This window comes from Rhopalosiphum padi, chromosome 4, assembly GCF_020882245.1.
Source record: "Rhopalosiphum padi isolate XX-2018 chromosome 4, ASM2088224v1, whole genome shotgun sequence".
NCBI classification, from domain to species: domain Eukaryota; kingdom Metazoa; phylum Arthropoda; class Insecta; order Hemiptera; family Aphididae; genus Rhopalosiphum; species Rhopalosiphum padi.
In genome coordinates, this window is record NC_083600.1 from 28,843,615 (window position 1) to 28,870,589 (window position 26,975).

The 26,975-nt window shown below is 26.7% G+C and overlaps 2 protein-coding genes and 1 long non-coding RNA gene across 4 annotated transcripts; 2 read left to right on the forward strand and 1 right to left on the reverse strand.

Annotated features, from left to right (window-relative positions):
* The first annotated feature begins 3,036 nt into the window (after positions 1-3,036).
* On the forward strand, positions 3,037-5,061 carry LOC132930156 (uncharacterized). Its single transcript, XR_009662194.1, has 4 exons — positions 3,037-3,804; positions 3,875-4,002; positions 4,073-4,200; positions 4,271-5,061. It is a non-coding gene; the product is annotated as an uncharacterized LOC132930156 (long non-coding RNA).
* A 649-nt stretch (positions 5,062-5,710) lies between these two features.
* On the forward strand, positions 5,711-10,638 carry LOC132929650 (ribosomal oxygenase 1). 2 transcript variants are annotated; one of them, XM_060995154.1, is made up of 8 exons: positions 5,711-5,850; positions 5,934-6,213; positions 6,404-6,832; positions 6,893-7,109; positions 7,500-7,758; positions 8,146-8,263; positions 8,594-8,804; positions 10,304-10,638. In XM_060995154.1, the coding sequence occupies exons 2-8, from the start codon at positions 5,963-5,965 to the stop codon at positions 10,379-10,381; spliced, it is 1,563 nt and encodes a 520-aa protein (XP_060851137.1). In that variant the 5' UTR covers positions 5,711-5,850; positions 5,934-5,962; the 3' UTR covers positions 10,382-10,638. The 2 variants fall into 2 exon arrangements, with proteins under 2 accessions (XP_060851137.1, XP_060851136.1); XM_060995153.1 differs by having other exon boundaries at positions 5,716-5,857.
* Positions 10,099-18,680, reverse strand: LOC132929651 (multiple coagulation factor deficiency protein 2 homolog). Its single transcript, XM_060995155.1, has 5 exons — positions 18,541-18,680; positions 13,883-14,162; positions 10,823-10,903; positions 10,631-10,752; positions 10,099-10,578 (listed from the first exon to the last, which is right to left on the reverse strand). The coding sequence occupies exons 2-5, from the start codon at positions 14,071-14,073 to the stop codon at positions 10,475-10,477; spliced, it is 498 nt and encodes a 165-aa protein (XP_060851138.1). The 5' UTR covers positions 14,074-14,162; positions 18,541-18,680; the 3' UTR covers positions 10,099-10,474.
* Positions 18,681-26,975: the final 8,295 nt, after the last annotated feature.

Consider the following 26,975-nt stretch of genomic DNA (forward strand, 5'->3'; position numbering starts at 1 on the left):
ATAATTCTAATAGTTTTATTGAACAGTCTTTAAACAACAGCCTTTATTATATGACGAGTTCTCTCATTTTTATAGAATATTTTAATAATTTCATTCTGAAGCTCAAAGAAGACGAATGAAGAAATAAGAGCTAGCTGTTTCTTCGGCGGTGATGGTCACGTTTGAACTGTAAAATGTGGTGCAGCTCGATTTCGCCGAACAGCGTCGAAGAATACTTACGTAAGTTAATTTTCCCATAATTATGGAATATTAAATTTCTCTTTTATACTTAAAATAAATATTTATTGACGTGTACAAGCTGCTATACTTGGATGACAGACTTTTATTTGCCCGCAAATAGTTTTTAGTTTGTGAATGTGGCCCGAGAGTCCAAAAAGGTTGATCACTGGTCCAATGTATAAAATAGCCAAGAATAAAATTAAGTCGTCAAGTATACCTTGGATCCTGGACATAGCAATGAATGTATATTTATTTGACAATTGTGTAGTTTCTTTTCTGTCATAAATTATTGTAGCAAATATGATCGATTCAGTACTTTGGGTGGTTAATAGTAAAATAAAATAAAAAATTTCGAATCTTGTCATAATATCGAAAACACAAAAAAACAAATGTATTATTACGCTATATCTTTTTATAATATTGATAAAATTAATTTATTAATTTAATTTTAATTAAAAATACTAATTATAGAATTTTGAAAAATTTAACAATTATCTAAATTATGATTTCTCTATAGGTAAATTGTATAATTTTAAAAGCATTTTCATTATTTAAAACAATAAAATTTTTTTTTTTTTTTTATTAAGCCGAAAAAAATTATAGATATGCAAATATGATTTAAAATTTAATACAGGCTTCTTCATCAATCGTTCACTAATTTACTGTAATAAAGAATGTATAGTCACGGTATATTTTATAAACGTTTAAAATTAAAATTTTGATTGTATTCGGCTAAATCTATAAAATGTTCAAATTAATTTTTTCGTTGGATATTCATATAAATATTTTCTTTTTATATCTACAATTTAAAAATATTATATTGGAATTCTCATTAGTTTTTTTTTAACCTAAAATAAAAATAATATGTTTACTGGAAAGTCACATTATTTTTTATGACTATTTGAAGTTCAGTATTATACCTATAACTTACTAAATGTTTATTAATACACCCACCCTAAAAATAAATATTTTTTCTCAAATAATTTTTATATTTTGTTATAGTTCAAAAACGAATAATTTTAGTCTTTAGATACTTAAAACCTTAATTAAATTCTTATGAGAGTATTTCTTACAAATAGTATTTTTTCAAAATATTTTAAAATTATGTATATTTACGATATTTTGTTATTATTTAAAACATTATTTGTAGGGACATAAAAGTTTTTTGTACATGTTATACTATACGTACACAATGACATTTTTGACATACGTAGATTAATCTTAAGATATTATTTATTCAAATTATTTTACGAAAGGGTTGTACCTATTAACTCAAAAGTATATAACAAGAATATAATATGGTATAAATTATATTTATTATTTATACAATATTATAATAATAATTATGATAAATTTAATGTTTTCGGAAAAAATGTAGCTTGTCAAACTTTACACAAAAAAAAATAAATAAAATACTTAGCAATATCAATCAACATATAATATTATATGTCATAATACATCAAAATTATACTTATTAATGAAGGTTGACTGACTGTCTCTTTCAAACTCAAATTTCACACACTAATTACAGTAATAAACTTAATCACTAATGTATAAAGCAACACTGTAATAATTACTTCTTTATCTTTAATTTAATGTAATTTTTGATTATTTTGTAAAATGGTACTGAAAATTGAATTCCTCAAAGCATTGACTAGGTACTATTTGTTACATGAAACCATAATAAAGGAAATGTATGAATTTGTTTTTATTATGAAAGGTGTCTTCAGATATATACATGTAAGTTTACATGTAAAAATATGTAAGATTAAGTTAAAGCACTGCGTGATTAAAACCAAAAGTATGCAGAAATAATAACTCAGAAACATAACGATATTAATCATAAATCATAATTCTTTTTTTTTTAAATATATAATAATATAATTATTTTTATTTAGTTCACTATTTTTATAGATTAAATTAAATAATTTGTAATCATTTTCATTAGAATAAAATATTAATACTTTGCAATATCTATAAAGATTTGGTATCTAGTTAAAATGTTTCAATTGTACGTTCATATGTCAAACAGCTAAAATAGAAAAATACATTGTATAATATCACAAAGAGTTCTATAAAAAAAAAAACCATAGATTTATCATATTATTATATTCGTCATCTGTGACATACGACAATCGACGACATTCGTCGAAGACGATTAACAATTCTGTAATAGTCTTAATGAATAGTACTGAATACATGACAAGTATTCTCATTTTCATTTCGTGCTGTTTATTTTCATAAAAATGAATTTTTATTCTCATTTAGAATCACGATGAAGATCGATATGAAGAAAATTTGCAGTTTCTTCGGCGGCGGTGCACTACTACGTATAGTGTGAAGATTGACACAACTCGGTTTCACGGGAACAGTCGACGCTTAAGTAAGTTTTTTTTTATTATTCTTTTTTGGGATTAAAATTATTTTTTAAACTTAAAATAAAATATATAAATTTATATGAACAATCCGCGCTAGTCGGAGGATGTAGTTGATGTAGACGCATATTTTATTCTCCAGGGTCCAACGAAAAAATAGTACACAATGCCTACTTATTTTACTCATTAGTTATAGAAGACAAAAATTGTGAGAAATAACAACCATGTATTATTTGTATTATTCGCGATTATATTATATTAGAATAGTAGTAAAATAGTACACCTTAGATCCTGGACGTGGACAGAGCGAAAAATGTATAATGATACAACAATTATGTAGATTATTTTTTGTTTGTCATGAATTCTTGTAGCAAATATGGATCAATTTGGTACTTTGGGTGGTAAATAGTAAAATAAAACAAAAAATTTCAGATCTTGCCATAATATCGGAAAAACAAAAAAACTGAAATAATTACGCTATAATGTCAACCCGGAGGACGATTGACAGTATCATTAAGAAGAAGCACATCTGAAGAACAAAAATTAGTGTCGCAAGGCTGTGTTTGTTTAATAATATAATTTTTTGAACAGTAGTACAGTATATTATGAATATTTACTTAAATTATATTTAATTTTTATGGTTTTTTTTTTCAGATAATATACTGTACTACGGTTTTAGGTGTTCTTTTTATTTTAATAATACGTTGATAAATTACTAATTTTTTCGATTTTTTTTTCTTTTCACAAAGCTAGTTCGTCTTTGTGTATGTTTAAATTTATATTTTTTTATAGTTATTGTGCTGTTTAACTTTCTTATAAAAGAGAGTGAGGAATTAAAAAGGTGGCCACCGAACAGAAAGTTAAACTGCAATATACTATAATCTTTTTAGTTCATGTTTACATTTTTAACTGATAAATTATAAATATAAAATTTCAAATTAATTTAAATTCAAAAATAAAAGAACACCAACATAGATTTCTTAAACATTAAAATTTTACTATAAATTTAAACTACATTTAATCAGCACATTAGTTGAAGTTTTATAGGAACCGAACATTTGGCTGGATCATGGACTACCCACCGACGGAGAATTTGTCATTGAGCTGAAGGAAGATGTGTCAGCACTCGGCTTCGTTTCAACCCGGAGGAAGATTGGCAGCATCAATATAAGAAGCTCATCTTAATGTCAACTGTCCAAAGGATTTGTTTGTATGATATTATAATTTTTAGAATCGTAGTAGATACAGTATACTATATATAAATATATAATATTTATTAGTGAAGAAGAATTCGTCACAAAGCTGATGGAAAATGTGTCGGCACTCGGCTTCGTTTCAACCCGGAGGAAGATTGGCATCATCAATATAAGAAGCTCATCTTAATGTCAACTGTCCAAAGGATTTGTTTGTATGATATTATAATTTTTAGAATCGTAGTAGGTACAGTATACTATATATAAATATATAATATTTATTAGTGAAGAAGAATTCGTCACAAAGCTGATGGAAAATGTGTCGGCACTCGGCTTCGTTTCAACCCGGAGGAAGATTGGCATCATCAATATAAGAAGCTCATCTTAATGTCAACTGTCCAAAGGATTTGTTTGTATGATATTATAATTTTTAGAATCGTAGTAGGTACAGTATACTATATATAAATATATAATATTTATTAGTGAAGAAGAATTCGTCACAAAGCTGATGGAAAATGTGTCGACACTCGGCTTCGTTTCAACCCGGAGGAAGATTGGCAGCATCAATAAGAAGCTCATCTTAGTTAAGTTGTCCCCCCCTTTACGCATTAGCGCTCATCTCTCATCCACTCATCCAACACATTCACTATCGCCGGCCGGCAACACACATATATTATACACATTAACCGTTTTATATTATATAATAGTATTATTAATATCCACATAATTTAAGTTATTGTATATTTTTTTTTATTATTTGAATGCATTCATATGATCAGTGGCGTATTTAGGAATTTTAGGATAAGGGCAACACATATTTTACCGCCTTCCCCCCTCATTAAAAAAAAATTAAAAAACTACGCCGCGCAATAGTGGTCAAACTGTTAATACCATAGAATACCATGTTATATAAATACTGTATAGTATTTTATACCTCTATGGCAATGGCACACATTTGTTGTGAAAATTATTAATGATTGACGTCACTGCGCCAGTACTCATAAAGTACGAAATAAAAATTTGCCGCCTCTCTAAATCTTTAAAAATTTACCGTTCTGGACAACTGGACCCAAAGCCCCTACCTAAATACGCCCCTGCATATAATGCGTTCTCGCTTACGATGTGGATTAGGCCTACTGGGGACACCACAATAAAAAAACGCGCCTCGTGTAATACCTCATAAAGTTATTAAACAATACGGACAATGTTATTGTACGTCGTTTAATAATAAAGGTGGTGTGGAAAATTACCTAACACTGTTATTCTTATATTATAGTTACCTTGCATACATTTTTTTTTATTAAATACCAATTAAATAATTATTTATATCAAGAAACGAGAAATATTATAAACTTATAAATAAGTCCAATATAAATTTAACATTAAAGGAATAAGTGGCCATACAATGCTTGTAAATAAGTATAATCACCCTGTTAGGTTAATGGTTAGGTTTTAATGTTTTTACCTATTGGCTATTATAATAAATAGGTATTTGAGCAAGTTCTTTTAAAAATTATATATAAGTTCTACATTAACATAATCGATAATTCATATGTCGTGTATATTAGAATATAATGAAACGTTACTACTTATTTAAAACATCGAATCTAATATCATAATTAATGGAATTAGAGATTTTACTATCGCCATGTAACTTACTTATACTTCATACTATTTCATAATATTTTTAAAATTTAAATTGTCATTTAAGTATTTTTTTTTAGACAAGTTTTTTAAATTACCGCCGATTTCTGAATGACGTGGGAGATTAATGTTAATATGGAATCTAAATTTTCTTTGAGGTTCTAAATGTCAAATGGGATCCAGTTGACGTACGTGGATCTACTTGTCGCGGGATCTAGGTGATACGTAACGTTGCGGCATGAACTGAAGTTAGGTTAGCTCATCACTGATATAAGTATCTTTATTCTTTAACAACATTAACAAATTATATGTAGTTCAGACGTTTCAGACTATTTTAAATGTTCTTATACTTCGATACATTATATTTTATATCGATTATCGAACAGAGTAACAGAAAAAATTTGTAATTCATCGTATTTGTGAGTTGTAGGTTTTTGGATAAATAAACAGTGTTCGATAATATTCGATAAACGATTAATCTTTTTTTTTTGAATTGCTATAGAAAAAAAAATCAATTGTTGAGTGAAAAGTATGTCTGCATTTGAGTATTATGGTAAGAACAATATTACTGAGAAAAAAGTGAACCTTAAAAGTATAAGCAAAAAGAAATTAAAAAAAATGAAATTTAAAATGTCTAAAAAAGAAAAAGTTGTAGAGAAGCCAAAAAAAACCAGCTGTGTTTTGAATAGTTTTTATAGTCTTAATTTAAAAGATTCTTCCAAAACTGGTCAAAAATTGATGGAATGGCTAATACATCCAATCAGTATAGACAATTTCATGAAGTAAGTTGATACATAATATTATGAATACTATAATATACCCATTATATCCATTTAACCTGTGTTAATATTTTTGTTACCTATGTAATGTACAATTTAGAAAATAACTATTTTTTGGTTTTTATTAACAATTAGATTTTAAATAATAGTATAATTTAACCCAGTCAATGAATTCAGATTTATTGTTTTTCAGGAATCATTGGGAAAAAACCATCCTGCATGTGCCAAGAAACAGTTCTAATTACTTTTCGCAGTTGTTTTCTCTTACTGAACTTGATACCATTCTTCGTGAAAATAATCTTCAATATGGGACAAATGTAGATATTACATCTTATACAGACAATGTACGTGAAACACATAACCCAGTTGGCCGAGCTCATCCTCATGTTGTTTGGGATTATTTCAATAATGCATGTAGTGTCCGCTTATTGAACCCTCAGCTATTCGCCCCAGAAATTTATAAATTCATGGCTAATCTTCAAGAATATTTTGGCTCATTAGTCGGTTGTAATGTTTACCTTACACCACCATTTTCTCAAGGGTTTGCTCCTCACTATGATGATATTGAAGCATTTGTTGTGCAAGTAGATGGAGAAAAACATTGGAGGGTTTATAAACCAAGGTAAATGTTATTAGACATTCATAGTTTATTATAATATATCTCATACAATTTTATTTTTAGAAGTAAGTTTGAAACCCTCCCAAGGACTTCAAGCCGAAACTTTCATCAAGATGAAATAGGTGAACCAATTCTTGATGTAATATTGAGACCTGGAGATTTTTTGTATATGCCTAGAGGATACATACATCAAGCCGATACATTATTTACCGAAACACATTCTTTACATTTGACATTTTCATCATATCAACAAAATTCTATGTACGATTTTCTTCAAGTGGTAAGAAGTTGTAATTATTTTCTATTTTCTATTTCTTTTTCTTAAAAATATTATTTTTTTTAATTTGTGAATAATATATTTTTTATTTATTTTATCTTTTGAAATTGGCATCGATTTGAGTTTTTGATTTTTGATTTTGTTTTTCGATTTAAATTTATCAGCTTATACACAGTAAATCAAATGAAATAATTTATTTTTATTTTACCAATTATCTTACATTTTTATATATTTTTTTTATGACCCTATTTGACGTATTTTTTAAATAGTTATTTAGAATGTGTTAAAACTTAAAACCAATTATTATTTTATATCTTTTCAAGTTTATAATTTGTAATTAAATAAATAAATAAAACTAAATCTTTAGAAAAATTAATAAATTATCATTTTCAGGTGGTTAATAATTCTTTAAATAATGCTGTGAAAAATGATGTATCCTATAGATCTGGATTACCTATTGGATACCAACATTTGGGAGGCTTATGTGAATCAGAAAAACCACTTCCTCGTACTGTTCAAAGGCAAAAATTTGAAAACCAAATCAACCAACTTATAAAAAATTTAAAAAATCACATTGATATTGATCATGCTATTGACACGTTTTCATTGAAAAATTATTATACAAATTCATTGCCACCATCATTATGTAATGGTAAGTTACTAAATTATTTATTATTAAAAGTTAATAATGCTTATTCGTTATTAGTATTATGAATGGTATTAACAAAGAGACCATATATCTAGTAAAATGAAATGAAAGTATAACTAAATCTATCATGTATAAATATTTTGCTTATATGAATTGAAAATATGAAATAAATATTAATATCGATAATATCTGTTGTTTGTTAGTCATTAGAAAGTTACTAGTTAGTTAAATATAATCAAACAAATTAAATCTTATTTGTATATACAGATACATAAACATACAATTATGACTCAATGAATAATTAAATTAAAGCGTAGACTTATTGTTATGTGCTATAAGTCATATTTAAATAAATTGAAATATAGAAACAAAATATATTTATATTTATAGCTGAAATTCTACGGACAGTTGCTAATGGTACAAAGATGTTACCAAATGGAAAAACCACAGAACAAGAAATAAACCTTGAAATTACTGAAGTTAAATTTATTCGTAAAAATTGCTTTAGGTAAGACACACACCCTAGAAATGTACCTATTGGTTATATTAAGAATGAGTTAATTTTCATATTAATATTGATTTGAAAACATTATGAATGTATAACGTTTAATACATTATTAATATTGATTGGAAACATTTATGTATAGTATTGCGATATAAATTATAATAATCCTTGAACATTATATTTGATATTTAGTTTTAAAAAGTATCTAAAAATAAGGCTATGTTAAAATCTTTATTGAAAAATATATTTTTTTAAATACCCATATGGTTTATTTTGTTGATATGTAATATGTATTGTAATATTAATAAAAACAATAAAATGTTACTATTATAGGCTGGTTGAAGAAAGCACGTTGGATGAAGAAACTGATCAAATGATAAGTGAATTGAGATTGTATTATAATTTAGATAATTCTAAACAATTGCATAGTAATGAGTGTCAATTTGTTGTCATACCAGATGAAATGGGATTGTATGTGAAGAAACTATTTAATATTTATCCATTATTTATTAAAGTATCTGATTTATGCAATGGCAGTGAGCAGGTAAATATTAATTAAGTAAAAAAAAAAAAAACTGATGTACATGAGTACAGTTTTTTTTTTAGTTTTTATATTATTTGTATTATTTGAATTAACATAACTAATAATTTATTAATATTTACGCTATTTTTAATTTTTTTGGAAATTAAAAGATTTGATTTAAAAACATATTATCCAGGGTTAAGTATGATGTAAAAAAAAAAGTATCTTGATATATTTATGGTTGATAAAAGGTGAGATAAACTTAAATAAACTTAAAATATTTAAAATATTATTATGGGGTTTAAAAATAATAATTCGGTATCAAAAGAAATTAATTTTTATAGTAAAAGTTTTTATAAATGAATACTGATAATTATTAGTTATTATTAATTTAAAGTGATATACAAATGTGTGTATGTTACAGTAAAAGTGCAAATATCATTAGAACCTAGGTACTAACTTAGATCATATACTATGGGTGAAGTCACAGCATATTAACCAAAACATAAAAATGTTGCCAATATTAGTGACGAGTCACTGAATTAGGTGTTGAATATGCACATGCGTGACACAACTTCTTGGATATTTATCCACGAATAATTTGTTATACCTATAGATTATCCATTGTATCTATAGATAATTATGCGAAGAATTACAACACGCATGCGCATATCGTACATAAAATTTGTAGATTTGTTGCTAATATCGACAACAAAATAATACACTGTGTCTATATCCATAGTATATAATCTAGGGTATCAATTGATAACACATATATACAATATAGTTTGGTCAAATTCCGTATGAGTATTTTGGTTTGTGCTTTTGCAGATAAGAAATGGGATATATCTTAGTTTAAAGATTTATTAATTTATTAAAGAGATCTCCATTAAATTACATACAGCATTGTTAAACGTATCTTACTATATTGAAATAAAATACAATATTTAATTTGACTTTTATGTCATATTCAGTGTATGATCAATAGTATTTATTAATATAATATAATATTTTATTAATTTGGAGAACAATTTACTAATTTCACTTTTGTTATGATTTTGACATTTTATTTTCTTTACATAAATATTTTATGTTTTGACTTTTACTTTCCATATTTTAATATAGACTAAATTAAATTGTATAACTCGGATTTTTTTTATATTACAAACTTTATCATTGTCATTTTCCATACATTTTTTTTCAAAGGTAAATTATTACTTGTTTGTAAAAACTCAACTATAAACAATAATCATTTGTAATTCGTACTTTTATCATACCTTAGGTAAAAGTAGCATAATATATTATAATACAAATATAAAATATAAACATAACAAATTTTTAATTAATCAAAAACTAATTCTCAGTGCTGACTAATACCTACTTATCTACTAAGTAGATAGTGTTAGTAATTTTGTTAAAATTTTAGTTTTTTTTTATTGTAAATACAAACAAAACCAGTTTTATTTAATTATTATTAATTTTAAAGGTATATAATACTTATTAACATAAATATGTTCCAGGTTATGCAGCTTGTGAATGATCTATGGGAACGAGGATTGTTAATAACTTCAAAAGATATTACAACAAAGTCTAATTAATTATTGAAAGAAACAACTAAAACATACATATTAAAATTTGTTTGAAATAACACTTAACTTATAATAAACAATGCATTTTAAAGAAGAAATATATTATACATTTTGCAAATGCTTGTTCTTGGCAATCACATATTCAGTGTAGCTGAGAAATCCATCATAGTTTGTATCATCATCATACAGTATTTGATCAACTAAATCTAAAAAAAAGTTTTTGACCATGTTTTATTTGTAACTAAATAAATAATTTACCTGTATAATTTTCTAAATTTGATTTCTTTGTTTCTGTATCACCGTAGTTTTCCATGTTATGAGCAAACGCAGACATTAATTCTAATCCATCAAGCATTGTGTTTTTATCATAGTCATGAGCGCTACAAAATTAGTAAATTAATTAATTAGTTATTTACAAAATATTATTTATTATTCGTGTATGTTACCCACATGAAATATCTAAATTCCAATTCTTCATCTGTTAAATTACTGTCATCTATGTCTGGAAGTCCAAGATCCTCTTCAATGTGTCTGTTTCATTTTTAAAACCATGTACATACATATATAAATATAAATATAATGCTATGTATGACCACATAAAGAATAAGGCATAAAGGTTCCTTCCTTAAGAATAATGAACTTTTTAATTTGTAGCCTTGTAGGTATATTATTTTTATTGAAGCATTTTATTTTATTTTAATTACTATACCTACCTATTGATAGTTATGATTCTATAATAATATATGAATGATCAGTATATGATTTATTATTTTGTAGATTAGTAATCAATTATATTTTAACTATTATACATAATATTAATATAATAAATATTAAATTTTGGTTAAACTATCCATAGGTTCAACTAGACCAATATTCATAAGTGTGTACAAAGTATTGTAAACAATAATATATATAGACATTATAAATGAACATGTTATTATATTGCTCCATTGTTGTATGTTTAAAAAAGTAGTCTATTTTTTATATAGTTAAATTAGATTTTAATTAAAATTAAAATTAATTAATTTATAATTAATACAGTTAAAGAGTATTAAATATAACCTAATAAATTGGTCGGAAATAGTAATGCAAAGAGCAACGATTTTTTTATACTAAAAAATGATCAAATGTGCATTTATTTATCAAAAAATTTAAAAAAATGTAGTTAAATATACCCTATGAAATGTACACGCCCTAACTAGGAAATAACAATTTTTCTTTAAATATTTTACTTAATTCAATTTTCTATGTAGTTATAGCCAGTTATAGGTATATGTATAAAAAAATAAAACAGATCTAATCTAACCATTAATTCATAAAAAAAACTAGTTTTTATCGTCTTTATGACAAATTCACAGTATAAATTCAATATAATATTTCAAATATTTGACTTTAATTCATGAAAAATATTTACCGAAGTGCTTAATTTGCGATAAACTATTAAAGTATTAAAGTATGCACTAAAAACTTAAGTCTTAGACTATGCTCTTACAATAAAAAATATATCCTTTAAGTCCAAAAATGTTAAAATAAGCACTAAGCCACTAAAACTGAGTATTTGATCACAAACATTGTGCTTGTGCACATGGATACTAAGCATAAGCGTAACTATAGGGAGGGGGGCTTAGATAGGCTAAGCCCGCCAACTTTGATTTTAGCCCCCTCCCCCTGTTATAATTCCTAGTCCTGCCAACGATAGTTAATTTTTAAATTTTAATTTAATATACCGTTTAATTTCCAAATTTAAATCAAATGCTACATTTAGCACTTTCCGTTCCATTTGGTTTTGCATCTTGTGTCTTGTGAAAGAACATTTTCATTAATACGTCGCATAAATGCTTACATAATGTCAACGGTCAACTATGTTACCAAATCGTTTCTTTAAGTTGTATATCATATTAAAAGAGATTAATCAAATGTTCTAAAAAAAGACATTTTAAATAGGTACCTACATTTTTAAACTGACCGAGAGGCGGCTTAAATTTTAATAACTAGTGTATTTATTTAAATGTTACCTTTAAAAATCCTTTAGATTTTTCTTATATTTTAAGAAAATTTAACTTGAATTCGTATTTTAAATAATGCTTAACAATATTTTAATCATTTAATTAATTACGATTTTTTATTATTTGTATTATATAGGTACACACGAAATATAGCACACACGCAATAATAATTTAACAATATTATAATTTTAACGGTTTATTTAACATGAATGAAAGCTACAGAGCCCCTCACTTTTTTACTTCTTTTGAAAATGGTAGAGTTGTAGTCTTCTAACTTTAAGGTTTAGTTACGCCTATGATACTATAAGCATACTAATCATACAATAAAGTTAACTAGATAAAATATGCAAATGCATGAAAGTCTCTGCTCTAGAATGTGGAATTCATTCTATATCAGCGGAATCAATGGACCCCCAAAGTTGTGAAGTTATATAAATAAATAATAATATCAAAGAATGTAATTTATTTTTTATTTATCAAAAAAATAATAAGCTATACTCTTTTATTCAGTGCGTCATATAGGTATACACCAGTAAATAAATATTAGTCTGAAAAAATAATACATTGTATCTATGGTTTTGTTTCTTGCTACCTACTATATTAGATAGGTATAACTCAGTTATTTAGTATAAGAAAATTAGTACAATTATGTATTATTAATGCGTTACGAGTGATGACGAATCTGAATTTTTATGTAAAAAATATCTTAATTTATTTGTCGAGTATGCACACAAAATTTCAAAAATATGTAAAGAATTTTGTATCAAAAATTCAAAAATATATAATATGCATAAAATAATTATAAATAGCTATTTTTAAAATGTTAATCAAAATTCATTATTGTAAGTTATTATAGCAAAATTCCCATCGAAAATTGGAGAATATTCATTCATTTATTTACAAAATCGGGTTTTAACTTATTATTTTATAATAATGATAATGAAAAATAAAAAAAAAAAAAAATTAGAAATACCAGTTAAAAAATGACTATATAATACAAAAATTAAAAAATATAAACAAAATTGAAAAAAATAGTTGGTAGGTACTAATATTATTTACATACTTATTAGGTAAAAAAAAATAATGAAAATAAACGTAACTACGTTTCAAAAATAAAGAATAAGTTTCTAAGGGTTTTAGTTATAATTTATAAAACATTTTACATAATATGTATGAAACTTTGTGTAATACCCATCTAATTTGTAACGTGAAATTTGAACGACAGGGGTCCTTATAGAATCTACCTAGCCATATATTATATGAGTGTTACGAGGGGCGATTATGGGACATGTAAGGTGGATCGTCGTGACAGAGGGGTTGGCTGAGGAGGACACGAGTGTGCCCGCGAAACTCTCAAGTCTCGTGTGCTGCACTGCTGCACAATCGTTACAACAAAAACGAATAGTTGCAGTTGCAATTATATTATGGCGTGGGCACCTATATATATATACATCATCATGTCGTATGCCGTATGATATATTATTTTATACTCGTCGTCACTGACCTCTTGTCGTGCAGTATCGGTTTGTCTTGGGTGAACTTCGTGTCGCCCATGGGCTTGGGGTGTTTGTGCTCGTGGTGGTTGCTCTCGATTCTCGGTTCACCAGACACAGCGGCCCTCGGATGGTGCGGACCCCGCTGGAACCCGACGGCGATGCCCAGCAGCAACAGTTCGGCCAGCACCGTTCCTCTCATGTTGTATAATATATATATATAAATATATATAGTGCGAGTTTATCCCTTCGCCGCCGCCTCCGCCGACTCGCGGTCCTCGTCCTCTATTCCTGTGTGCATACGACGGGGTATTTTTTTTTTTTTATTTCCATTTTATTTCATTTCATTATCCGCTTAACGGAATAATGTTTTCGCGCGCGACAGATGCGCCGTAGCTCGGTCTCGCCTGCAACCGCGCCCCGCACGTACGCGAGCCAGCGATCTGCAAATTCGATTTACTCGGCTCGCGCACCACGGTTATTTCACGGCCGACGTGAACTCAGCGTGGTCCGATCACCACTCGTCTCCAGTGGCGGCGATGACGACAACGTTAAATCCAATAATCGGCGGGAGCCCATCGTGTCCTGCCTGCACTTTGAGGAAAAAAAACCCTTTTACCTTCCCGCTATCGCTCCATCCCCGTACTATACCTCTACCTCTTTATCACTCTTCCGAATATCGCTGGGCTTATATGACTATATATAATAAATGTATATTGTATAACTATACTATAATGTATACAAGTGTAACAGTAATTTACTGATGACTGTATAGTGTTTAACTAACTTTTGTTCTAAAATAATCGATATTAAACATTTTTTTGTTTAGTGTAATATAGGTAATATCAACAATATTTTATGGATTGAATAGGTATAAATAACTTTTTTCTTTTTAAATATTGAACAGAACTGATGTGCTATTTATTATTATAGGTTTACATAGTGAGTAAATTTCATTTGTCAGTTCTCTGTGTTACGTTACACCATGCGTGATGATCATAATATGTTGTTTTATTCTTTTTTGTATATGTAAAAAGTGAACTTACAGGTTTATATACGACAAAAATAAAGACAAATTAGGCTATAGGGTATATTATTATACGTACGATGTTCACGTGTGTATATAATTGTTGATGATATTTCACGTAGGTGTTGCTATAGATGATTGTTATTTAAAATAATTATTTTTGCTGTGTCTCAGTTATCAATATCATTAGAATTTTTTATGCAACTTATATGGTTTAGCCAGTGCTATTTATAACATTTTTTGAATTATAATTATTATTATATAATACTGCTGCATGTGAAGATAACAAGTTAATTTCCACCAAAAATATTGAAAATTGGTATAAACGTATATTACGTTCACCGTCGGTGAAATAAAAAACAATTTTTTAATTTATAAATAATATATATATATCGTCTTTTTAGATTTTAGGTAGATAGCAATGTTATAATACAATACAATGTATAGGTACGAAATCGAGATTGATTATTAATTTATAGAATAGATATTTTAAAGCTGTGTAAAACTATTTGAAGTAAATGGAAAATTATTTTATTAGTATATGTATAGTCATCCACCTATTGTATATTGACATTTTATAAACAAATATGATACTCGTATTTTAATTACTTTTTTTTTTATACTTTCTTTATTTTAATAATAAGTTTTTACTAATTATTGATATTATTATCGGTTGATATGGTTTAATTATTGATTTCTCGATTATATGAGAAATGTCACTTTTAGAGTGTAGATACATTTTTTGGTTAATTAGTACTTAGGTTTAAGAATATACTAATTTTTAGAACATAAGTGATTGTCGGTTGTTAATGGTTTATAAACTCGTAGATTGATAATTTTTTAACATTCGTAGGTCGTAGTAATAATTTATTAATTGTTATGATATGCAGATAAAGTATGTAAATACTATATTGAATTATTAGAATATTAACAAATGTTTCTCATTGATGATTTTTTTTTTGAAATCTTAGCACATCTAAATAAAAATTCGAACGAGTAGTTTCTGAGTTATTAATATATAATAATATGTTTATAGTGTTTATAATAATAAAGATAATATATTTTTAAACAATAAGTTTTATAAAACATAATATGTTGTATTGGACCTATCTATTGTTTAATAAGTAGGTATGTTCATTTTAAGAGTTCTATAAATTATAGGATTTGAATAAATAAATTATTAAACGAAAAATGCCGGAGTGGGAGAAAAAGTATCTGGATGAGTTTAGATTACATCATTGGTTGTAAAGAATAGCTAGTACATTATTGCGACATCCCGCACGTGTTGATTTTTCTTTTATACAATATTATATAGTCAATACTCGTTTTGTATTGTGGCCTGCATGCAGTATATTATAATAATATATTGGTTTACAATAACGGGTCTGACATTTTATCTGAATTGATAAACTTTTGGATTTGGCCATCTTATAAGTTATAATAATATATGTATTATGTTTATATGTTATTTATCAAAACGTAGTGTAGTTGTATAGAATATCTGAATTTGTGCGTATGATATAAAAAAAATTAAATGTTGATGCGATAAGCTTTATAAATATATATATTTATACATAAGAGTACCTATAATATTATGTTATGTCACCGAGGATGTGTAATCAAATACCTATACGATTTGGAGAGTGATTCGCATTAAGGACCATAAGTGAGATTATAATCACAATCCAATAATATCCTTATACACACATATATATATATATGTGTATATTATGTTCTCCGCATTAAATATAGGGTTATCATTTTGGCAATATGTTCTACGAGGACGATCGGTCGCAGGGTAGGTAGGCACCTACACAAAAGGGTTGTCGAACAATAGTCGGTTTCAAATGTACACGCTACGGCACACATACCCTATTATAATAGCACGACAGGTTTTAAAATAATGTATTATTATACATACAGCTGACAGATTTTAGACACGATGACGTGCAGTGTTATAAAGCGTTTTCATTTGAAATGAACGGAAACGTTTCCTTATATTGCACGTCGTCGCAACTAGAAAACTATTCACTGTTTTTAGTCCATGTCCAGATACTGGACAATCACTAGTCTCTTGTGTACTTATATAGCGATTAAACGAAACCCGCGAACTTATTAACAGTATAAGAACACGCAAACGAAATGATAAACCTAACTGTTATATATTTTGGTAATCGGTTGATTTTTATATATTTCAGATTGATATCTACTAATATTTTGTTATAATTATATTACAATATGTATCATAATTTATATAAGTGGCACCACCTAGGCGAATTAATGTTATAGGCACAATTATATATTTTATTAGTAAATTTATATAAATGTACCCGTGGGCATAGGTAAGGGCAGGGTTTTGGGTGTTCAAACACCCCCCCGAAATTATATAAAACAATTGTATTATTTAATACATACAAATAAATTATTCATAATTTTATAATATTAATATAGATTTAGACAAAAACCGCCTCCGAAAATATTTCTTACCTACGCCCATGAATGTACCTATAAGTATACGTGATTACTAACTTTTTTTATTTCATAATTATTGTATCTATTTGAAACATTTATTAATATTCATATACGAATTAAATTAAACTATATCGCGATCGCCTGTATTATGTTTTATATTTTATTGCTACTAACAGTACTAACATAATAATATACTTGTGTTATAGTTTTATATATACATAGATTTTGATAGGTATGAAATGGAAGTTGTCTGTTGTTTTCTAGCAGGCGGCTCATTAAGCACATATATTTGTATACAAATTGTATGAAGTCCAAATCGCATAGAACAGCGGTTCTTAACCTTTAACCTGTGGTCCGCGGCCTCCTGGGGGTTCGCGATACTCATGTTGAGGGTCCACGGCAGCTTTAAGAATATTAAAAATAAAATAATTTATATTACACTTTTATCAAAAATTAAGTTTAATAAAAATAATCATAAATGTGTATGTTTTGTTTATGTCTACTTCTATAATTTGTAATATAAAATAATTATTATAATTTTGGTAACATCAGATGTTTTGTAAAAAAAAGGTATTCGACAAAAAATTTGTAGCGGGTTCGCGATTTCTAAAAATCTTTTATCGGTGGTCCGTGTTCTACAAAAAGTTAAGAACCGCTGGCATAGAATATCGAATAGCATATAGCAAGAGCGTATATTACAGAGTATCATACTGTATTATTCCTCGTATAGGTTAGGTATTACATTACATAATTATATAATTATTATATTATTACCTACTCACTATAATGATAATATGCTAAATACTCATTAAAAAAAATTGAAATTACTATTCATTAATTATAATAAACCAAAAACTACTGCCCTATAATGAGAATTATTACAATTGTGATTTGTGGCAGTCTATAGTAGGTAGGTATTAATAATTGGCCAAAATCATGTTTCAAAAATATTAAATAAAAATATATTACCGACAGGGACAAACACGAAGAGACACTCTGTAATGGTACACAGCTCACCTCCAAAAAACAGGCCTTACTGGGATGACGGGGATGAGACAAAAAATGTTTCTTGTAATCCATTATTATAATTAATTATTATTTGAAAGCATTTAATGATTTTAAATTGTATATTGTTGAACAAATCAAATATCATCAATACATTATACGTACCTATGCTTTGAAACTTCGCAGTAGAAATCTGTGGAAATGTGAGTGATGTGATTATAATATACTATCTTTTACACGAGATATGATAACGTTCGGTATCAGTAAAACAAACCGCTCGATATGAGAACTCGCGATACCTATTATAAGGGCATCAAGTGGCGCCGGATCAATAGAATGTGCGTACACCGAAATAAAGGGTAGTTTAGCGTGGTATACGCGTGTGCATTAAATGCCGATAGATAGCGGTAGGGTTTCTGTGTTCAGTGAAACATCTCAGTTGTCTGAAAAACATTAATAATACTTTCCGCGGTCTCATCGGATATGTGGGTTAGTTTCTATCAACTTTAAGCACTTACATTTGGTAGCTCTTATAAAATATTGCAATAGCTGGTGCCAGGTAGAGAAAAAAAAGTTTTACCCGTCACATTTGGTTCTTGAGAATTTTTGTTTTGGGCTAGGTTTTTGGAGTGGGAATATAATATTTTTATTTAATCAATGAAAAACTAAAGTGTGAAAAAATAGTATAGCCATTATCTAACTATTGTTTGGTCTGGTGAAAATCATATTTGATGCCCATTTCAACATGCTATTTTATGTAATTATTTATTTACAGGGAAACTAAGATTTTACATACATTTAAACTTCTACTAAAACCAGTCGCTGTGGTCGATAATATGGAAGTACGTATTTCTACAGCCCTATAACATTTTTTTCATGATTTTAGATTAGTAGGTAACACACTTTTTTCTAAACAATATATTATTCATATTTTCTTTTAATAATCTTTTTATTCTCAATATAATAATATTCTAAATAAAAAATACAATTAATATAAACAAACTATTTATTTAAATAAGTTGCCTATAAAAATTAATTAAAAATAATTTATATTAACAATTTTGCTTTAAATGTTTAAAGACATAGTACTATTATAGTATAGTATATATACTACTTTGGACAAACTGTTTAGTCTATTATTATTCTAATTTGATAAATTTTATATTTTAATGTGACAAAATAATTGTTTGTGTTATTTAGTTGATAACATTTTTACTTATAATTTATTAGGTGTTGTAATATTGTAAATCTACGAGTCCTATAATATAACAGTGCAAAATAAGTAATAACCTACGAGAATATGAACGGTACCTATAGCTAGTTCCTAATATTTAGAACAATTAAAATTCGATCATCACACATTCACACTATTATAATAGTATAATATATTTAATATATTTATTTAAATAATTTTATGTTCTTAGTTTTTAAATAATATTATACATAATTAAAATATTATGTAAGTACTTATCAAATATTATTTCTAGTTGTATTTCCTTCCAATAATCAAACTTCAAATTTGAATAAACGACAAACTATAACTTTTACACTTGATAAGGTATTTATTTTCAATAATTTTTAAATATGTAATTTAGGATATACGTATCTACTATATGCACTAAAAACTGTCTTTAGGCAATGCCTATCTTGTACCTACCGCATTTTCTCATCAATGGTTCAATTCAATTTTGATATTTTCTCCCTCTATTCCTTTACTTAGTCGATCTACAAAAATTTTTTTTACTTGTAAGTAATGCATATATATATATTATAGAGCTACCTTTTGCTATTGCATTCATCAATTTCCTTTTTAGTTTCTGTTCTTTTCAAATCCTTTTGCAATACAATCTTGTGTACGTTTTTATAATATGTCTACATTCATTCAATGCGTTCCAACTGTTACTATCTATTTTTTTTTTATTTTCAATTGAAGTCGATCCTGTAACCTTTTTTTCTCGTCTATTCAATCTTAGTTACACTTTATATTTATTCTTTTCTCCCATAAAATACTCAATATAGTATGTTTTTATTACCTACCCACGTCTCTCAAAAACATACACATTCTGTTATTTTTATACTTGATATACTTATTAGTTATTATATATACAATACCTAAACAGGCTAAACCTATGATATTCCATAGTTTTATTGTTCTTATAATTGTTTATATATCTGTTGAGCTGTGTACAATTTTAATAATAATCTGGTTACCTACTTATAATTTTTATGTACTCGTAAAGTTAAATAATTACGTTACATACACCATCCATATAATATCATTAAATATTATAATATATATAAGTATGATAAACCGTAATTATAGTATTTAAAAGTTATTAATATATATTATATGGTTTTAAATAAATTAAAAAATTAAAACATATTATATTCGTGTTTAGACGAAAATCATTAAGTATAAAAAACAAGGGTATCTACCTAGTAGTTTTAAAAAAAAATATTGTATTATAATGTAATAAAGTTTTTAAAATTATTTTTATATGTATTGTATTTAGAAATCACTGAAATGCCATTAGGTTAAAAATTCAACATTTTCAGAGTGTTGTTAATGTATGAGATAGAGTGAAAAGGGACTTTTCTAAGCTGTCAAATTCCCTATTTCCCTTGTGTTCAATTTTCTCGGTACCCTTAGGGGTAATACCTAGCTTTATTCTTTCCAAGCCAGATTGAAAAAAACTTTTGAACACATTTGGTTTAGCCTGTCGTATAACTTCTCCATTCAATATTAAATGAAAACGAGATCTGATTTATGTATTTATAGGCGAATACATTTACTTTATTTCCTTTGTTAGGTACCTACCAACTCTATACTTTTTTATTCTTATTTTTTGTCTGTAGAATTCTTCTATAGACACAGTTCTACGTATTGCGTACTAATTTTCGTTTTTATTGTTAGTATATTGAAATTATACTTTATATAACACTAACGAATATACAATATACATTTATATCACTATAATATAATGAATTTAATTGACATTTATTTTTCTGATCTTTGATTTATATTTAACTAAACTCATAACAATTAAAATATTTATGGGGGATTATAAGGTATTAAAAGGTAATAACTCCAACAATTGACCAGATAGTACATATTACTATAAGAGGTGAATTATCGTTAGGTTACGAAGATTTATTAATAATTGGTAAACTACAAAATATATTCCTTAAAATATTTATAAATCATACACACTACACAATGCATATAGCTTAATGAAGCTATCAGGTTTATTAAAGTTACATAAAATATATAATATACTTCAATCAAGAATCAAGATATATCAAATATTAAATACAATATATAATTAAACATAAATAACGTGTAATATATATATACAAATTATATTGCTTTCATATAGGTATTATGCAAATATAATAATTATATGTAAGCCACATTGCAAGTGTAAAGTACTACATACTTTTTGTAGTTAATTTTTTACGAATATGAAGCAAAAGTAAGCTCTTCTTTGAAATTAGTTCAATTATAAAATAAACCATTTTGATTCTTCAACTTTTATCCTTTTCATAAATTGTTCAATGCATTTACAAAACTTTGGTACAACGTCGTCGCATCTTATTGAAAAGCAAACGTATATATTTTTATAAAGAGTTGTAATTATCTCTGTATTGATCATATAGTTCTAGTCAGTGAGAGATTAATTATGAGCAGTAAAATTTAATTTTGAAAAGCTGTAAATGAGTATTATAGTTAGTTATTTATATTGTAAATAAATTTAAAAATCCATAATGTTACCTATTCATAAACAATAAAAATTATGTGTATGTTTTATTTATTACTAATTATGAAAACGTTGTCATTTAAATAGTAGGTACAAATATAGATAAATAGTGAAGTAATTTGTGGAGTGGTGGGAAAGATCGCGTTGTCTAATTTTTTAAGACCTACTTATAGGTTGATATTAGAATCTTAAGGATTTGCCAGTCCAATTGTTTCTCCCCTAAAGAAAAAAAGTTTTAATCAAATATGTACAAAGTATAATTTAATATCATTTTTACTCTACCCTAACCTTAACCAGTTTTAAATTTTAAAACAGTATTTTTTGAATAAGCTGACTGTTGTGGTAGGTATTATATTTTTACATTACATTAGACAGATTATAATTGAATTTAATAAATATTTATGAAATATATATCTTATAATTTATAAAATATATAATATTACTACACGTCTATATATGATATATAAAATATATATAATGTATATATCATGTATTACTACTACTACTACTACTAATATTGCTATACGTATCTATTAAGACTATTACTATAATAACTATATCTATCTAATTATACAGCCAAGACGAGTCAGAAATGCCAAATAACGACCTTAAAATAGGTACTAGACGTAGTAGAATGTTTATAATCGAATATTAATAATATATTTTTTAATTATTTTATTTAAAAATTATATTAGGGATATAAAACATATTCATTATTATAACAGTTATCATTAATTACTCTATCACTAAATACTTAATTGAAAGATCAAAACACTAATTGTTATGAGTAAATTACGTAATTTGTAATGATTCTCTTGAAATGCTACAATGAAGACTGTAGCATTGTAAATAATTTTTAAGTATAAAACATAACATGGCGCTATTTTGACTTATAAATATTGTAAAATGTAGATTAATTCTATATGTGTGACGTATTATATTTGTATCATAGAACTTAGATTCAATATACACACACATTGTTAGGTTTGCTATTACCAGCAAAGTCAATTAATTTGTTTCTGATGCCATTGTTATCGTAATAATTTGTACCAGTTTCAACTGTCGTCTGGCTTTTAAGGCTAGATTAAACGGAATCGTTAAATTTTTATAATAAATGGAACGTGCATGAAGATGGCCCTTGCCAAAACTAAATTATTTTAAAGTTTTAATTTATAGGTATAGTCGTTTTTTAAATTAGTTTTTAAAGTTTTCCAATCATTTCTCATTCCGATTTGAAAAAAAAATATGACTGATGAGAAATTCACAAACCTCCTATTGCGTTATGGTCTTCAAAATGGAATCAAAATTTTGTAAATCTTTGTAAAATCCTATAAAATAATTTTTGAAAACTGGTTATAGCAGTGGTTCTATATTTGTATACCTACCTTTATTTTTTTCACTCTATACATATGATGAGTATAGTCGGATAGTCAAGAAAAAATTAACTAAAATTTAAACGAACCACTGAAGCTTGTGATTAAAATATATACACGTAGCCACGTAGGGCCGGAGCTGTACAAAATTAATGTTGGGATTACCCTTCCTAGTCTTAATTGTCTTATTAAGTTATATTGATTACTTGGTTAGATAGGTACTAACGTTAATATTTATGATAAAAATAAATTATTATAATTTTGTTACCTATTATGTCCTTATGACGATTTTTTCAATTGTTTAGAATCAGTTTGCTAACTTTAAAATATATTAGTATCGTTGTTTGTTATATAGTTATTAAAAAAAAAAACTTCCGGGGAGTATAAATGTTTAATTTGCAATCACTGTTAGTTAACTGAATAAAATACTAATTATTACATTATAAAGGATAATAATATGCACCTACTTTTGTCGAGAATTTAAAAATGAAAAATACAGTAATATTTATTAAACATTAATAAAAATAATTTAATATTAATTAATAATTGATAATCTTAAAATGCACCAAGCGGCAAGCACTGACCTAAACATTTAAAATATTAATCTTTAGAGGCCTATATAGGTAGAACCGTTAGAATTGATCAGTTTATTTAAACACGTTACCGTTATTGAGTATTAAATATTAATGATGCATTACTTAGTTGGAGGTTCAATTAGAGTTTATTAAAACTAATTAAAGCGTGCATAGAAGCTTACCGGGTTAGCCAATAGCTGTATATGTAGCTTTCAGTAATTGATTTTTAATAATCTCTATTGCAAGGTATATCAATTTTTTTTTAAAGTACATAATAGGTTTTATATTATATATAAATATAGGTATTTTTTAAAAATTTGCTGATAATTGGAAAGTTTTATAGGTTAAAATAGTTTTTTTTTTTTTTTATTAGAATAAGTCTCAGACCTCAGTGTATGCCTAATAATTTCAATCGATTACCTGATAAGTTCCTATTTATCATATACATACTAACGTTTTTGTTTTGTTCTTATAGAATTGCAGGTTTTAATTTTTAAACATAATTACGCTATTTTATTACATAATTATATGTTGGTGTAAAATTCACTTATTAATAGTAATAGTACCTACTTATTTATTAAAAGTATTGTTAGGCCCCTGTGTCTCACGGAGGAATTCAAGAACTTTATTTTCCTTTACGATTCATTCAGTTTGTCTGTATAATTTTAAAAATAATTTATTAATTAGTTAAATTTAATAAGAACAACATCGCTTGTCTGAAATGTTCACAGATATATAAAAATACTAGATAGCAGACTTCGATCGATTATTGTCGCCAACAAAATGGCCGCTATTCGTTATCTAAGGGGTAAATGTTTAATATGTTGTTAGTATATTATATTAAGTTTATTAATATTAAGTATTTATAATTGTGGTCGTGATTAAAATAATTGAATAGTATCTTATAATATCAGTTTAATTTGAAAACATTTACTTCTCTTAGATAACAGATAGCGGCCATTTTATTTGAATCATTATTTTATACGTATGGGTTATGGCAGTCGGCTGTCTAGAATTTTTGGGTATCTGTGGTTTGTGAAAATGTTATTTGTTAAAAATTAATCAACATAATAACATATAAACATCATATCATTATTTCTTTATGCAATTTTCTTTTTTCTTATTTAACAATTATTAATTAGCCTATGAGATACGTATATTATATTTAATTTTTAACTCGATAAAGGCCTAAAATAGCTAGTTACAAAATATTATGTTAATGGTCAACTATAAGTAACCATATAATATATAGTTAAATGGTAATATAAATAGCAAAAAAGTTATGTTATTGATATAAATTTTTGAACAAATGCATAATTTATTAGGTACCTGCAGGCTGCAGTATACACACAAAAATAGGGGTGGTTAAATTATTTTTATTTGTTATTTTAATATGGCTTTAATATATAATTTTTAATCAAAACTATCTAACATTATTATTCAATATTCAAACATAATCAATCGATGTTAATAAACATAATTTAAATAATTTATATCAGTATTTACACGAAATATTAAAGCGTATTGCTATTATTGTAGCAAATTATTTAGTTTAAATTTATTTAAATAATTTGTTTTACAATATCAGTTTAAATAACTTATTTAATTTTGTTTACAATAATAATTATTTGCCATTTGGTGCATAAAAATAATACGTAATATAATTATTAATTATTTTCTTACATAGCCTTCCATTTAACTGCATAAACTGAAAACAAATAGGTACGTAAAATCATAAAAAGTCCGATCTCTACCTATGACACATACTCGTATGTTTTAGGGAACAATAAGTAGCAACAATAATAATTGTCGAATACAATATTAAAAGCGTCTGGAAGTAAACAGAACAATATTATAACGAATAATAAAACGACAACAATAAATAAATATATATATATATATATATAGTTATACGAGTATAATGTATACCTATATAATAAATACTGATTGAATCAATATTTTCCCGCGTAGTCTTGATACAAATTTATAATAATAACGAGAAAATTAAAGTAAAATAATTTATATATATTGTATATTAAAAATGTCTATAAATAAAAGAATGGACCACGGACGTTCCAATTTCGGAAAGGTACATTATATATATATACAACAACATAATTACGGAGGAAAAAAATAAATCACAGCTTTAGATTTCATAAAAGTTCTTTTTCTCCTTTCCGCACACCACATGTACACACACACACACACACACACACACACACACACACATATATATATATATATACATATCCGCCGTCGCCCGCTGCTGCCGTCGCAACTTACAATAACGATCACGTTGCTCGGGGGTAAAAATAAGTCGTGAATATATATATATATATATATATATATACACGAGTATACGTTCGGAGAAAAGATGTAGAGAAAAACGAGAGACGGGTAAGAAAAAGGATAGAGGGTAAAAAAAAAATACAATTTCGCCTTCTAAAGATAAATATATATATATATATGTGTACGGTTGAAACTCGGAATTTATAGAAACATTCTCGCGTTCCTTGTACATTTATATACATATATATATATATATATATATATATATATAGGCACGTGTATATAGCAACAGCAGCAGGGCGCCGTATACTCTGCAGTCAGCGGCGGCCACCATTATTATTATTATTATTATTATTATTACGCGCTCGGAGCGACGGCGGCGACGGTGATGACTGTACGACGGCGGAAAGTACGCGGAGGAAGAGGAGGAAGTCGAGAGACGGAAAAGCTCCAGTTCCGGGGCGGCGGCGGTACCGGAGGGAGAATGCAAGGGTGAAAATGGGCGTTACCGGATAGCACCGGTTGCCCCGGGCAACCGCGCGGCTACACTACTCGACCCGAACGGAGTGCAGTGTACCATCACTGCGTGCGCCGCCACACCGTCG

Bases quoted from the DNA above. Each gene is read 5' to 3' on its own strand.
- LOC132929650 (XM_060995154.1), top strand. From the start codon at position 5,963: ATGTCTGCATTTGAGTATTATGGTAAGAACAATATTACTGAGAAAAAA. The intron at 6,833-6,892 runs GTAAATGTTATT...TTTTATTTTTAG, and splicing joins TGGAGGGTTTATAAACCAAG to AAGTAAGTTTGAAACCCTCC. The intron at 7,759-8,145 runs GTAAGTTACTAA...TTATATTTATAG, and splicing joins GCCACCATCATTATGTAATG to CTGAAATTCTACGGACAGTT.
- LOC132929651 (XM_060995155.1), bottom strand. From the start codon at position 14,073: ATGAGAGGAACGGTGCTGGCCGAACTGTTGCTGCTGGGCATCGCCGTC. The intron at 10,753-10,822 runs GTGGGTAACATA...CTAATTTTGTAG, and splicing joins TTGGAATTTAGATATTTCAT to CGCTCATGACTATGATAAAA. The intron at 10,579-10,630 runs GTAAATTATTTA...ACTTTTTTTTAG, and splicing joins AAATTTAGAAAATTATACAG to ATTTAGTTGATCAAATACTG.